At 49.6% G+C, this 13741-nt stretch overlaps 1 protein-coding gene across 1 annotated transcript in view; it reads right to left on the bottom strand.

Moving 5' to 3' along the window:
* Positions 1–13741, bottom strand: part of KANSL1 (KAT8 regulatory NSL complex subunit 1) — an 84550-nt gene that overhangs the window by 20344 nt on the left and 50465 nt on the right. Inside the window, exons 2-3 of the mRNA XM_009883844.1 lie at positions 8541–8682; positions 3366–3470 (exon numbers count right to left, since the gene is read on the bottom strand). Of these exons, the coding sequence (XP_009882146.1) occupies positions 3366–3470; positions 8541–8682 (247 nt within the window). The remainder of the gene's footprint in view (positions 1–3365; positions 3471–8540; positions 8683–13741) is intronic.

The raw sequence follows: 13741 nt of genomic DNA, 5'->3' as shown, positions 1-13741 counted from the left end.
ATGGGAAGAGAGGGTGACCCCTCTGCTTCCTGCGGGTGAGCTGGAAAGCCTCAATCCAAAGTCTATTTATCAGGACCAGCCCAGGCTCACCTTATCGCTCTGAAGATGGGTGTACCCTAACACGGCTCTGACACGAGCAGGACGGCAAGAACTGACATCTCCAGCCTTCGGAGCAGAGGCAGAGCTCTTGCACCAGCTCCTCCTGGAGGTACCTCCCAACGCCGTGACTTCCTCCGGGGCCGGCTGGGATCCAGTGGAGCATTCATCACACCCGTATCACATCGATGCTCCGGAGTGAGCTCTCCTCTATGTTTTGGGTTTGTCTGTGGTCTGGAAGTCCAGGTCTTGAGGATCCCTAGGACTTTTAGGGGGGTCACAGATAGAGCTTTGGCCCACCTGCTTGTTGCACGTGGAACCAGGAGCCTGCAGAGTACCAGGGGCTCCCGCGGCAGGAGAGAAGCTGTGTGCTGGCAGGCGGGTAGTCATGGCCCAGCACCAGAGATATCCCCCATATTCCAAAAAAACCCAAACAAACCCCAGACAGTTTCAGACCTTCACCTGTCACTAGATACAAACCCCTAACACAGCGAAAAGCCTTACCAAGACACTCCATCAATATCTTATCTCATTTACTATTAAAAATTGTAAGCGCATCCCTCTCGCTAGACCAGCAATACAAGCAGGGAATCAATATCAACAGCTGAGATATTTCTTCAGGGCTTCGTGTTATTCCCGTCTTCAGGCAAAAATATTTATTCACATACTGAGCTTCCAGTTCCCAACAGACATTCCCAAGACGTCTTTGCAAAGCCTGTCCCTCCACTGACGACGGAATTGGGTCCTCCGAGGGATTATCAGCCACATCCCACACACCAAGCCGATGCCCAAGGACACGTATCCTGCATTAATGCCGGCCAAGGGAGGTGCCCATGAGCGGATGAGATCCAAGGAGGAGCTGGGGATGAGACAGGATGGATTTCCCCCCTTCCTCCACGTTGCAGACCTGTCTCTTACTCTGCCAGTTTGGGAAATTAAAAAAAAAGGGGCAAAAAAAGGCGCGCCTAATTCTAAGCAGCCCAAACTGCCAAAATGATAAGCACCTCTCCAGGAGAAACCCAAGAGATACCCTTCCCAGTAAGTGTCCTAACACAACAGGACTGGTCTCTGGGCTAATCTCTGGCTGGGAGCAGATCAAGGCTCTGACTCAACACCCCACCCTTATGAGCAAGGCTAATTAAGCACAACCCCTCCGGCAGCGGGGTGTAGGAGCCGGGTGCCCGGAGGCGGCGTTTCTGGTGGCTGACACCTCCAGCACCGCTGCAGAGGAGAGGGCAGCACGCAGCCGTGAGTGTCCACCAGCAGCCACGCATGGAAGGGGAATAAAAAGTCCTTTCCAGGAGGAGTTACCCTCCAAGACACCAAGCACGGCTGCAGGAACAGCCACAAGAAGGCACCAAGCAGGAACCTGCAGGCTGCTTTACACCAAAACTGGTGTTTTTCGCTGCTCGCAGGATCTGTTCTTTGTGTCACTGTTACCTGCGAGAGAGAGCGGACCTCCATCGCGCTCACGCTGCAGGGATAAAAGTCCCCTTCTGAAGAGCTTGTATCCAAGTGAAAGGGATGAGAAAAGGCACAAAGTGGGAAATGGAATAAACACGGCGACAGCGGGATGGCTGTGAGCGGCAAAACCAGACAGCCCTGGCCAAGCAAGCATTTTGTTTTTCCGTACATCAGAAATCTACAGACACTGTCTGTTCTCTACATACAGAGACGATGTGCAAGACAACCTAAAAAAGGACAATGTGATGATTCTGTAAGCATATGGCAAATGTCTTTAGTGTGTAGGGACAAAGCCAGGTGGGCCACAGTCCCTCCACCTGCAGATTCCAGGTTGAAAATATACTCGTGTCAAATAAACATCCTGATTTAAACAGATAAGGAAGAATATATTCTTCCTTTCGCTGTTAAATTTGATCATTCATCTCCGTTATCGGCCTGCTATTTACAGATTAGCTCCCAAATAACAGCCAATTCATCACTGCAGGAACATGCCGGTTCTGAAAGGAATCGGAGCGCGCTGTCACTGCACTTGTTTATTATTCTCTGAGCGCTTTTTGGGTTAAAGCATGAAAAGGGGAAGGGGGGGCAAAGCACACGACAGACGGACATCATTGCTCAAAACCAGACAGTGCGTAATGCTCGTGATTCAATCACGATCCGTAGCGGCCCCCGTCATCCTGGCTCTCCAGCCTCCCGTCGCTCCTCCAGCGTGGCTCTGGTTTCATCTGAAGCACCATCTACTATTTCAGTCGCGAGCAAAACCTGTTCATTGTACCACATCACACGGCGGAGTTTTGGCCTCAGCTAAACTGCTAATTACAGCCTTAAACTCCAAACGCACATCTGAAAGGCAGTGTCAAGCGAGGAGACATTACAATCACTCGTAATAACCCCTCTGCGGTCCGGCGTTAATCAAAAATTTCACAGTATTTCCCGATTATCATTCAGGATCAGGAAAACTCTGACAAAGTCTTGCCAGCGATAGGAGAAAACACTCCAAGTACAATTTTACGGTCACTTCTAGTTAAGTTTTCTATCTGTATCAACTACATTGAATATCTGTCTATGAAGCTCAAGCACTCCCACTGCAGTGAAACTCGGTTTCTCCCCGAACGCGGCATTAGGACAGAAAAGCAGGAGCGCTGCAGCTTGGCAGGAGGAGTTTGAGCCACGTAGGGACCATCCTTCTCCTCGTACTACCCCACTTCAAAATCCTCCATTTCAATACGTCGATCTGTCCCGCAGGATCAAAAGTAATCACAGCCAAGCTGAACGGTACGATCGAGCCTTTAGTCTGTGCCCTACATTTCTGCATTAAATAATAAATACCTGGCACTCCGCATAGTTTCCAGTGCATCTCACTGAAATCATTAGTTCCCTTTCCAAGGGGTAACACTCAGGCAGATATTAATAGCCACATCTTTAGAAGCCTTTGCTAATTGTGCTGCTCTCAGTTTGAGGTACTTTTTTTGCTAGAGGGAAAGGATTAGTTAGGATTTTTAAGCTTCGCAAAATGCTAATGCATATTACAAAAGTACCCCGAGGAACTCTGTTCTAAAAGGTGTTTAAATCCTATCGTTTATTAACCCCAAAATAACCCGGGATGAGGCGAGTTACACAGACCAACAGGTCAGCAATTCCCACGTGGAGTCCCGCAGAGGCGCTTCTGCAGGAGGCCAGTCCCACGCCAGACACACGGTTCGAGCGGCTCTTGCCACCGCAGCTTAAAATGATGAAATTTCCCTACCCAAAAATTCACAAACGCGAAGTATCTGGACCCAGTCACTTCTGCTGCTGGCACTTACCAGCCGGTCAGCCCCAGGCTCCAGCTTAACTTCAGCACTAACGGGACGGGATGCATCATCTACAGCAGGATCAGGGGGTGATGCTTCACCAAGAACTATCAGCCCCTGGAAGAGAGGGAAGGGAACAGGAATTAACTGCAGGTCCTTCGGTCTCAGCAGGGAAACTGCGCGTCCATCATCCCCCAGACACTACACCCGCTGCACAGCAAGGCTCGCGTTCCCACCGCATTTTTCAGACACCACGCCAAACCGAATCCCCTGCTGCCCGGATTTTCCTGACATCTAAGCTGAACTCGGGAGGGGGAAGGACGGTGGCTGGAGCCAGATCACATGCCTTCAGCCCATTAACAGTAGACAGTTAGCTCCCTCTCGGGCAAAACTGCTGAAACGCCGCTGCCGTCCCGCTTCCCAGCCCTTCCCCTCCTCCCGCACGCGAGGCGCACGCCAGCGAAACCAAAGAGAACGTTTTGCTGTAGCGCGGCGCAGGAAACGGCTGCCTTCAGAGTACAAAGTGGAACTCGCCACCACAGCCAAGCAAACCATTCTGAGCGGGTGCCAAAAAGCTACAGTCAAACTTGTTACTCTGAGCAGATTTTTTTTTCGAAGAAGTGATATTCACAAAATTCAATAAGGAAGGAAAAACACTGATAATAAACAAGCCATCGCTGGAAACCTAGCGGGACAAAGCACAGTGGCAGAGCACTGTTTTATCAGGCTTAACATATGTTGTCCTATTTATGTTTTACTCTAAGTGAAGCTTACTCTGAAGGCAGGACTGCTTTCTCTCTAAAGAACACAAGGTAAAATAAAATCATTATAATTACGCATATTGTGAGCTATTTTATAACAAAGCAGGCCAAGATGTGCGAGGGATTAGAGAGTTGGTAGAACCTACAGGCCACGAATACAGTCCAGAACAAAGACAAGCCAGAACAAGTTTGCATTTGGTCAAACAAGGAACTACGGAAAGGGCTGCTCAGATTAACAACGGGCAGATCAGTCAACAGAAAATAATTCTGGAGGTCGCACGGTGTGTCACAAGAAAGGAGCCTGGAAGGGAACCTGGACGTGTCATCTGGAGAGAGGAGAGAGCTACAAGGCTTCCCTCAAAGGCCACAAAGTCCAATCTTACGTGACCGATGCCGTGGAACGTGGCCATGGAAGTTGCTCGTAAGGCTCATCTTACACCTTCACACAATCATCTGTACAACAGATCGGTGGCTTTGCAGAAAGATAGCGGTAGCCCGTAGTTCGGGGTTACCTTATTTAAAAACAGTTCATAAACTAAATACAACTATACGTGGCCTCTGACCGGCAATGAGGAAGTAGCCAGCTTCCAGAATAAACACGATGATGATTTTCTAGAGTTTTCTGACATCCCAGGAGGATGCTTAGTGCACAAGAGAGGCTGGAAGTCTAAACTCAATTAAATACTGCTGTGCTTTCCCTCTATTCTTGAAAGATCCCTCTCCGAAAGCAACCCATCACATTTCACCATTGCTTCTAGAAACATCCTCAGGCATGCTTCAGCAAAGAGGTCGGTCATCTCCAGGTGTCAGGTGTAGGAGACAGTGGACATGAAAAAGGGAGAAACCGAGACTGAATCCAAAATTGGAACCAAGGAAACTGCTTCCCTTTGACACTCCAGAAAGCACTTGGGCTTCTCATTTGCTCAACGAGAGAACGGGATGGGGAAGCGTGGGCATCGGGAACAGAAACAGCCACCAAGGACTTCTGCCTTCAGTTTAAAGGAAGAGGATGAAGGGAGCTGCTCCACGCCTCAGGCAGGAGCAGGAATTAAGCAGCCTTACTTGTGACAGTCGCAGCTTTGGTTTTCATGCCCTCGTACAGAAGCTGCTCTGCCCAAACCTCCCATGCACGCCAGACCTCCTTTCCCAGCCCAGGAGACAGCCTCCACGGACCCACAGACCTTCAGGTTGGATGGCATCTTCCTACTCGGGGCTTGTGCTCTCCGCTTTGCTTCCAAGAGTTTTAAATCTCTGTTATTTATACACTTCTGAATAATAGAGAGGAATTAGAAGGGCAACATCAAATTTCCATCTCCCTTTCAGGAAAGGGAAAGGAGCAGCACATCTGAATGATTCCAAGGTCACGCAATACTTGTTTTTCACTAGCATTCTCCAGAACAAAGGAAAAAGGAAGGCCCTCTCCAATATTTATAGGCAAGTTTGCTGCTTCTTTACTCCCATTTTTATCAGTAATTATGGCATTAATGAGAAGTCAATCGTACGGGTCTCAGACAGAGACAGATACAGAGAGAGATCTCAGATGTCTCACAGTCCTGTAAGAGTCAGCAGCTTCTGCCAAGGGTCTAATGGGCGAGGAAGAGGACCGACACACATTAAGACAGATCAGAAAGGGATTGAGTATCCTGAACAGCCCTGCAGAGGGACAGCAGCGTCTCTTATCGTGCCCTAAGCCCGACATACCAGTGCAGACACAGGAAACTCATGTGAGAGCTGCAAATTCCTCCAGCAAGAGGCTCCTCCTAACTCCCATCCCACCCTTCCCATCACGGGTTTCTCTTGACTCAGCAGCTCCAAGCAGAGCACAGCTCTCCCCACGGGACAAGCTGTGAACCGACCAGACCAAAACCTCGAAGGGAACATGGCAAATTTGCCTCGGATGGGCTGGGAACAAGTCAAACCTGGGTCTGCAGTGACGATGTGCAAAACAACCCTGTCTTTAAGGAGTTACGGTCACTGTATTTCAACCAAGTCTGCCACCACACAAAATTCCCGCAAGGAGCCCTTCATCTTAATTTACCTCTTATTCCATCTAAGGGTGAAACTCGTAGGAGACACAGAAAGAGAGGAAAAATGCTGTTTTGTTCCTTTTCAAACACGGAGCATCTGCCGCCCACGCAGGCAGGGAGGTGCGAAGGCTCTGCGTGGGGGGACCCGCACCGTGCCGCACCCCACCTAAAAACAGCCCAACAAAGCACATTTGTGAAAAGAAACAAAACCACCTTATTAGCTTCATGGACGTCCAGTCCCTTAAATTAACTGTATGCACTCGTTAAAACCAACACAAGACTGAAGGCACAACACTCTGCTATTTTTAAGCGCCAGAAAACACAGTGCTTTACAACTAACTCCGAACCCAGGCTCGCTGGGTTGTTGTTTTCCTCCGCATCTCACCAGGCTCCGACCGAGCCGATCCCAATGTGCTGAAAACACAATTACTGCTGAGACACCCGGGCAGCAGCATACCTTCAAAACAGAAGGTTATTTTCGGCTGCCTGGCCCTTCCCTTGCTTCCACCTGACAGAGCAATGCATCTTTCTTGAAGGGTACGCTGGGATGTAAACCTTAACATATAAAGGTAATTAGCCTAAAAAAGGAGTAAAATAGAATAGCAACTTTGAATTCCTGCAGTGGCTACGTTTTAACCTCCTTATGGCCAAATAAGCTAGAGTTAAGTGATGTTGACAGAAAAAATGAGGTGTCTCCAAATTCTTTCCTTCTTGTCCTTGTACAATTTGACGCCAAATCCATTCTGACAAGACTCTTGTACTGCTGAAACATGCACTCACTTCCCCAGTCTCCTGTACTCGTCCCAAACTGCTTTTACAAATCTTAACTCTTGAGTTTTTCATTGATGAAAACAGAACACGTTTCGCAAGGGATCCTTGAGCTCCACAACATCAAGACAACGACAGTTGGGTGCCAGCGGTGATCCCCATGAAGTCCTATCAGAAAGAGGGGGTATTTGATACCTGTTTCCTTGTTCGGGCAGGACAGCCACTACCAAATCCTCAACATCTGAACCCTTTGAACCCCTCTGCCACTCCAAGTGGCATCGTAAATTCACGTATTGGGTTATCGCAGTTGAGGAGGGTTTGTTTGAACAAAAGAAAAGAGATGACATCCTGTTTGCCAAAACCTCAGATGTACTTTTCAACTTTGACACAATACTGTGATGTTCTCCTTCCAGACCTACAGACTGCAACCTTAGATAAAAACAGAGGGGATACTGGTAGCCACCATCAGGCCATTTCCCAGGGCTGTCAAGTTGTCATCATCTGGAGAAAGCACTGGATCTTCCACTTCATCAGGTGAGTTTTCTCGTATCTTCCATTACTTAACTTCTAGCATATAAACGTTTAGCTATTTTGTATTTCATACTTAGAGACCATCTTGCATGATCAGCTTTCTTAAGACAAAAGGAAGACGATTCTTTCTGAAACTGGTTCATTAATTTGACATACAGACCCAGAAGCTTTTTGTTCTAATCTGGGTGATGCATTCCGTTCAGCAAGTCACGCTCTTTGTCATTTATAGCCCTCACTCACTCCAGCCTGTTTTTCTACATAGCTGCATACAAGTCCAGTCCCCCTCCCCTGCCCGTGCCTTCCACCCGCCTGGAAGCCTCCCTCCCCACCGCCCCCAAGCACCGCACATCTTGGGAAAAGCCTTTGCTGGACTCGGAATTCCTGAGGATCTGGAAGTTGATGCAATACCGTGAGCCTTCCTGCCACAAACTCCAGACATTCCCCCCTCCAAGGCCTGACATTTAGACGCGCATGCCTGAACAAGTCTCGATAACAATTCTTCCTCATCCCTTCTCTGCTCTCCCCCATTCTCCCACCATCTGAGAGCAAGTCTGAAAAAAATAATTCCTGTCACAGAGAAAGGTCAGCACCTAGAAACAGTCTTTTTTTTTTTATGATACAGACTCAATTTTACGCCTGTGCTATGTGATAGCATCTGTAGTTAACTTCCTCCACAGTCCCCTCCCTTCCCCAATAAGTCTCTTGTAAAGTTGCTCCTTATCCCCATCTTCAGCTACTCTCAAAAGAAAGAATGGGAAGGTGGTTTTTTTTTAATCAAATAAAAAAGAGAAAGGCTTGAACAGCAGGAACAGCAACAGGCATGCAAAAGCAACGGTTTTGTTCAGTACCCCAAGACTGACTTTAAAGTAAGGTATTGCTCTCTTCGTGTTACCATATTGAACCAGGGAAAGGAACTGCACTCAGCCCATGCCAAATAGCATTACCATTAGTCACAAGTGTGCAACGTGCTTTTTGAGAGATGCAGGGGGGGGAGGAAAGCATCAGACTTTGCATACACAGTCTCCACTGCATCAGAAAAGAGAGCCGTTAGGAGGCAGACAGCAGAATCACAGGTATCCAAACCCGCTCCTGGTCCTCACCTTATTGGCTCTAATCTGCTTGTAAATGTCCGTTTGCTGCCGGATTCGGTATTCCAGGTCTGAGACGTGGGCTTGGAGCCAATTCCAGCGACTGACGATGGCTGCACGGTCTGCTGCCCATCTCCACTCTGCCCTTCGCCTCCTGGAAAAACAGAGAGGGGAAGGGGGGATTATTTTGAATGTGATTTTAATTATACAGTCCACAAAAAAACCCTAGCAGAACTGACAGATAGATCAAAAGCTACATACTGAATGGCACGACTGATACCATCTAACTACTGCTAATAATTACCAACCCAACTACAGCCGTGCTATAAAAGCCATGCCTCCGCAGAGCAGTATTAAAACAACTTTTGGTACCCGGTGATTGAAGTCCTGCCTATGCAAGCGTTACGATTTTATTCCATGCTTCACTGAACCAGCAGCTCCAGTCCTACCTGGCCACATCTGCCAGACCCACTTTTCCAAGTCTTGGAGAAAACAAAACCCCATCTGCCCTCCCTTCCTCGACGCAGCCTCTTTAAAAAAAGACACCTCTGTCATCAGTCGCAAAAGATGCCTGAACACCAGCGCACGCCACGTGGCCACGATTAAAACTCAGTGGCAAGTTTCACAACACACCATTGTTGGGTTTGAAGAGTAACCACCGCTCGGAGAGGAGCAACAGAGCTAAGAGCGCCTTGCACAAGCTGCTCCCCTGCAGGGAGGTGCCGCGACGGAAAGCGGGCAACAGCGAACCTGGTTTCTGCAAGCTGATGGTTTGACTGAGCAGGAAAAAACATCACAAAGTGATCGTCTCCTCCTGATCTCCGGGGCTCAGAGGCACCATGCGAGAGAAGGCGAACACGTGTGGGTGCACGGGGGGAACCCACACGCTTTGCAACCCTTGACTGATTTCCTACCGTCTTTATCTCTGCTGCGAACACAAAGTACGGCTCTGCAGGAGCATAAATGTGCTTTCGCTAGGGCATGGACTACACCATTGCATTTTACGGTCAACTGTTACAAAACCACCCTTACTCTCTACTACCGCACTTCAGGGCAGAAAGGAACACAAAGACGGGAAGGTACCTATAAATCCACGGCTCCACTCTCCCACATTAAAAGCCATAATATTATGAAAATATACCCCAAGCATCCCGATTCCAGTGGATAAATACTCAGGCTACTCAGAAAGGAAGAAAATCACAGCGTGGTGCAGAAACAAAGCATCAGCAGAAAGTGGATGCACAAATCCAGTGCCACTGCACAAAGCCTCTGCCACAGCTGGATGTTTGGCAATTAAGAAATTAATCACAAAATCATTCCCTTTGCCCATCTCCCCCTCCTTCTGTAGCATTTCTGAACCCAGCGAGGGCGCACGGGGCAGAGGAGCCACAGGAATGTCCAGATTTTTCTTCCAAAATCTAACCAAGAAGCCTTCTGCTGAGATGAACCCGTTTCAAAGCGTTCCCACCAACCCTCACAGCAAAAGCAGCACGTGGTAAATGAGATTTACTACTGAAGCACCCCCAGCTGCAGAGATGGTAAGCAACAGCAACAATCAAGTTCTTAGAAAAATCTACACCTCCTATGCATCTGCCCTTATTTAGGCGCACTGCTACCAAATGCACTTGCCTAAAAAAAAAAACCAAAAAAAAAACCCCCAAAAAAACCTCACCAGGGTTCTTACAAGTTTCAAATCGACTAATAGAAATACCCTGAAAAGGAGGAGTTGGTGCCTTCAAACTGCAAGCGAAACCCACAAATTTAGAACAAGACACGTTCTCCATATTCTTGCTGGACCTCCCGGCTGTGTGGGCGATGTCGCTTCAGTGCCAATTTAGACGAGGCCAGATTTCCGCCAAAACGGGCAATTGTATCCGCTGCCTACAGTCCTCCCGGCGCTCTCCGGCCTCCCAGCCCTCCCCAAGACCATTTTCAAAGCACTTTTAGGAGCTTAAGTCCTTCTTTTCAGAATCTTTCCCTCTGTAAACTGCTTGCTCTATTTTGATCAACGCTGACCTTATGTCTGGTGGAAATTTTAATATTTATTGTAGACAGATGCCACAGCGAGGCCAGATCTCAATCCTCCATCACTTACACCGAGGATACAGCCAGCAGAGCCCGAGACAAAAGGCGGCCAAAGCAGCTGAGCACCGGGGCTGGGCAAAGGTCTGACGTACCCTCCCGGCAAGGCAGAGTGACCACAGGGTTGATCTGGTTTACAATGGGCTCAGCGGCTGCCACCACCACCCCAGCATCACCCCATCACGCGGCTCTAATCCAGACCTCAGCCCCGTCACGCTTTACTCTGTTCCGAGAAGTGTAACGCCTTGCGAGCTTTACGGTCCCTCCTCCCCGCAAGGCATCTCCCGTCTAAGCCTAAACGGCACAGAATCCCCTCCAGGACTGCGGTGGGCAGACGGTCGGTGTTTGGGAAGCCAATCTGCCATATCTCGCAGAGGGGTTTCTCAGAGCATCGCTGGAAACGCAGTGCTGCTCTGACTCCATCGCCCGCAGGACCAACAGCTTTTTCACATCGTAGTTTCCCACAGGACTTTCCAGAATGCGTTACTTCTCTGCCAGCCAAGTTTCACTGACATTCTACCATATTCTACCATACGGCAGCCCAGAAGGCCAACCGTACCCTGGGCTGCATCCAGAGTGTGGCCAGGAGGGTGAAGGAGGGGATTCTGCCCCTCTACTCAGCTCTGGGGAGACCCCCCTGCAGTGCTGCCTCCAGCTCGGGGGGCCCCACCAGCAGAAGGAGACGGAGCTGTTGGAGCGGGGCCAGAGGAGGCCCCGGAGATGCTGGGAGGGCTGGAGCCCCTCTGCTGGGAGGACAGGCTGGGAGAGTTGGGGGGGTTCAGCCTGGAGAAGAGAAGGCCAAAAAGGGGAGACCTCAGAGCCCCTTCCAGTGCCTAAAGGGGCTCCAGGAGAGCTGGGGAGGGACTCTGGATCAGGGAGGGGAGCCATGGGATGAGGGGGAACTGTTTTAAGCTGGAAGAGGGGAGATTTAGATGAGATATCAGGAAGAAATTCTTGTCTGTGCGGGTGGTGAGCCCCTGGGGCAGGTTGCCCCGAGAAGCTGTGGCTGCCCCATCCCTGGAGGTGTTCAAGGCCAGGTTGGACAGGGCTTGGAGCAACCTGGGCTGGGGGGAGGTGTCCCTGCCCGGGGCAGGGGGTGGAACAAGATGGTCTTTAAGGTCCCTTCCAACCTAAACCGTTCTATGATTCATACTCTCATTTCAGAAGCTAAGAACAATTTTACCGGAAAAGGCTTCATTTTTTTTTTGATAGCTTAAACCCAGGAAAGACCTGTGCAAAAGGCAGTGTGGCTGATTTTCTGGCATCTTCAGCATCAGTGGATGCAATAGACCATCCGGACCGCTAGAAAGTTTAGGGCTCTAAGCCGGATCTCAGCAGGCTTCAGTTTGCTCTCCGGGGATCCACGCAGCATTGGGAATTGTTTTTAGAAATAGCCAAAGCTGCTGAAAGCACCTCCACCCTGCCAGCTCCCTTGCTCGCCTCTGCAACGTTATAAAGCACCCATGCCTGCCGGAACAATACTGGCCTGCTCCATTAAATATACCTCATTCTTTTGCTCAGATTACCCAGAAATTGAGACTGAGTATAAAGAACACTTTACACCCATTTAGATTCCTAAGTGACGGGGCAGAGCAAGCAGCAGCAGACCTGCTCTTCACCTTAAAATCAGGACGCATCCTACCCCAGAAAAACCCACTGGATTTAAACCAAAAATAAACCAAGAAAGCGAAACACAGTAATGTATACTTCATCCTCTGACACCCTGCGGCACAGGTGGAGGAGGGGAAGATACATAATGATGGCTCAGCCACACTTTCCAAAACAGTATTGAGCGTAGTGTGGTCCTCTATATTTAGAATTAAGCTTTTTGCAGAGCTCGTTCAATTACACCCTTTGCTGCGATGTGCTGTCAGCAACATATATGTTTTTTCCTCATGTAGATCAGCTTCTGGATAACAAGCTGTGTAGCTTCTTCAGCTTTAATCTCTATACAAATACTTTGCAGGAATGATTATTTTCTCGACTAGCACTAGAAAGTAGCAACCACGCACAAAACACAGCACCCGAAGGCGCTGCAGTCAGCACCGGCAGTCGCCTCAAACCTCAGCCAGACACCCCGCTCCGGGGAGGGAACCCACTTCCTTTCTTTCTAAAGATGAGGGGGACTTCAACATGGCAATTAATACAAGTTATTTGCCCAAATCGGGTTTTGGATTAAGCCAAAGACAACTGAAGAGACGGCCAGATGGCTGCAGAGAGCGGTGTCGCTGCGTGGCTCGTCTCAGAGCGGTCTTGTGGTTCGAGAGGCAAAGCCGGCGCCGGCAGTAACGCCAGCAGCAGCGGCAGCAGCGCAGTGAAGTCCTGCACCCGCCAAGGGAAGCGCTCCCCACGCTGCCGCACGGGCGTGCGCGGTGCGACTGCAAACCCTTGCACAAAATACAGCCTGTTTTGATGGCACGGGACAGCCCCTCCGGCTGGGACAGGAGGGTAAGCTCACGGAACAGCGTGGAAAATGAATTATTTAGGAGCCCGACATTTAAAAAAAACACGACAGTTTCCCAGGTAGACTCGTTCCCCTTCTGCAGGCGTCAGTGTGCGCAGGAGAGCGGCTGCAGCAGCTGACGCGACAGGAGCGACAGCAGCCCCAGTGTGGCACTGGGCCGGACCGATGAGGACAGTGTCACACAATCTTCAGCAGATGGTGTGTGGGCACAGAACTAGCAGCCTTACGTCTCCTCGCGCAGAGGGAACCCACACGTAACCAAAAGGTGCCCAAAAAGGGCTGAGGAGCATTAAAAAGAGCACGGCCAGCAGGTGGAGGGAGGCTGCGGGGCTTCATGGGGAGGGGGCGAGGGAAGAACGGGATCCCTGTCCCCATCAGTGGTGAAAGACCTCAAATCCTGCCCTTGGTGGCTGGAGCCTCAAACCAGTGCCGGGCTCCCAGACGTGTCGTACCATGCCGTACTGTGCCCACCTCTCCAGCAGAAACACACGGCCTGTAGGAAACTACAGGAACAAACGTCATCAGCATGACAAATTCTTCTCCCTAAAAAACAGCGGTTAGTTTAATATCCTAATAGTTTAATATTCTATTTTTTTAATAAGCACTACAAATACAGCCCTGCCAATGAACACGGCAACCTCGGTCGATGCATTTCCACCGGTACGCC

The sequence above is a fragment of the Charadrius vociferus genome, unplaced genomic scaffold (assembly GCF_000708025.1).
Source record: "Charadrius vociferus isolate BGI_N301 unplaced genomic scaffold, ASM70802v2 scaffold484, whole genome shotgun sequence".
Classification (NCBI taxonomy): domain Eukaryota; kingdom Metazoa; phylum Chordata; class Aves; order Charadriiformes; family Charadriidae; genus Charadrius; species Charadrius vociferus.
Note: the sequence above shows the minus strand (reverse complement) of the source record. Positions and strands in the feature narration are given on the sequence as shown.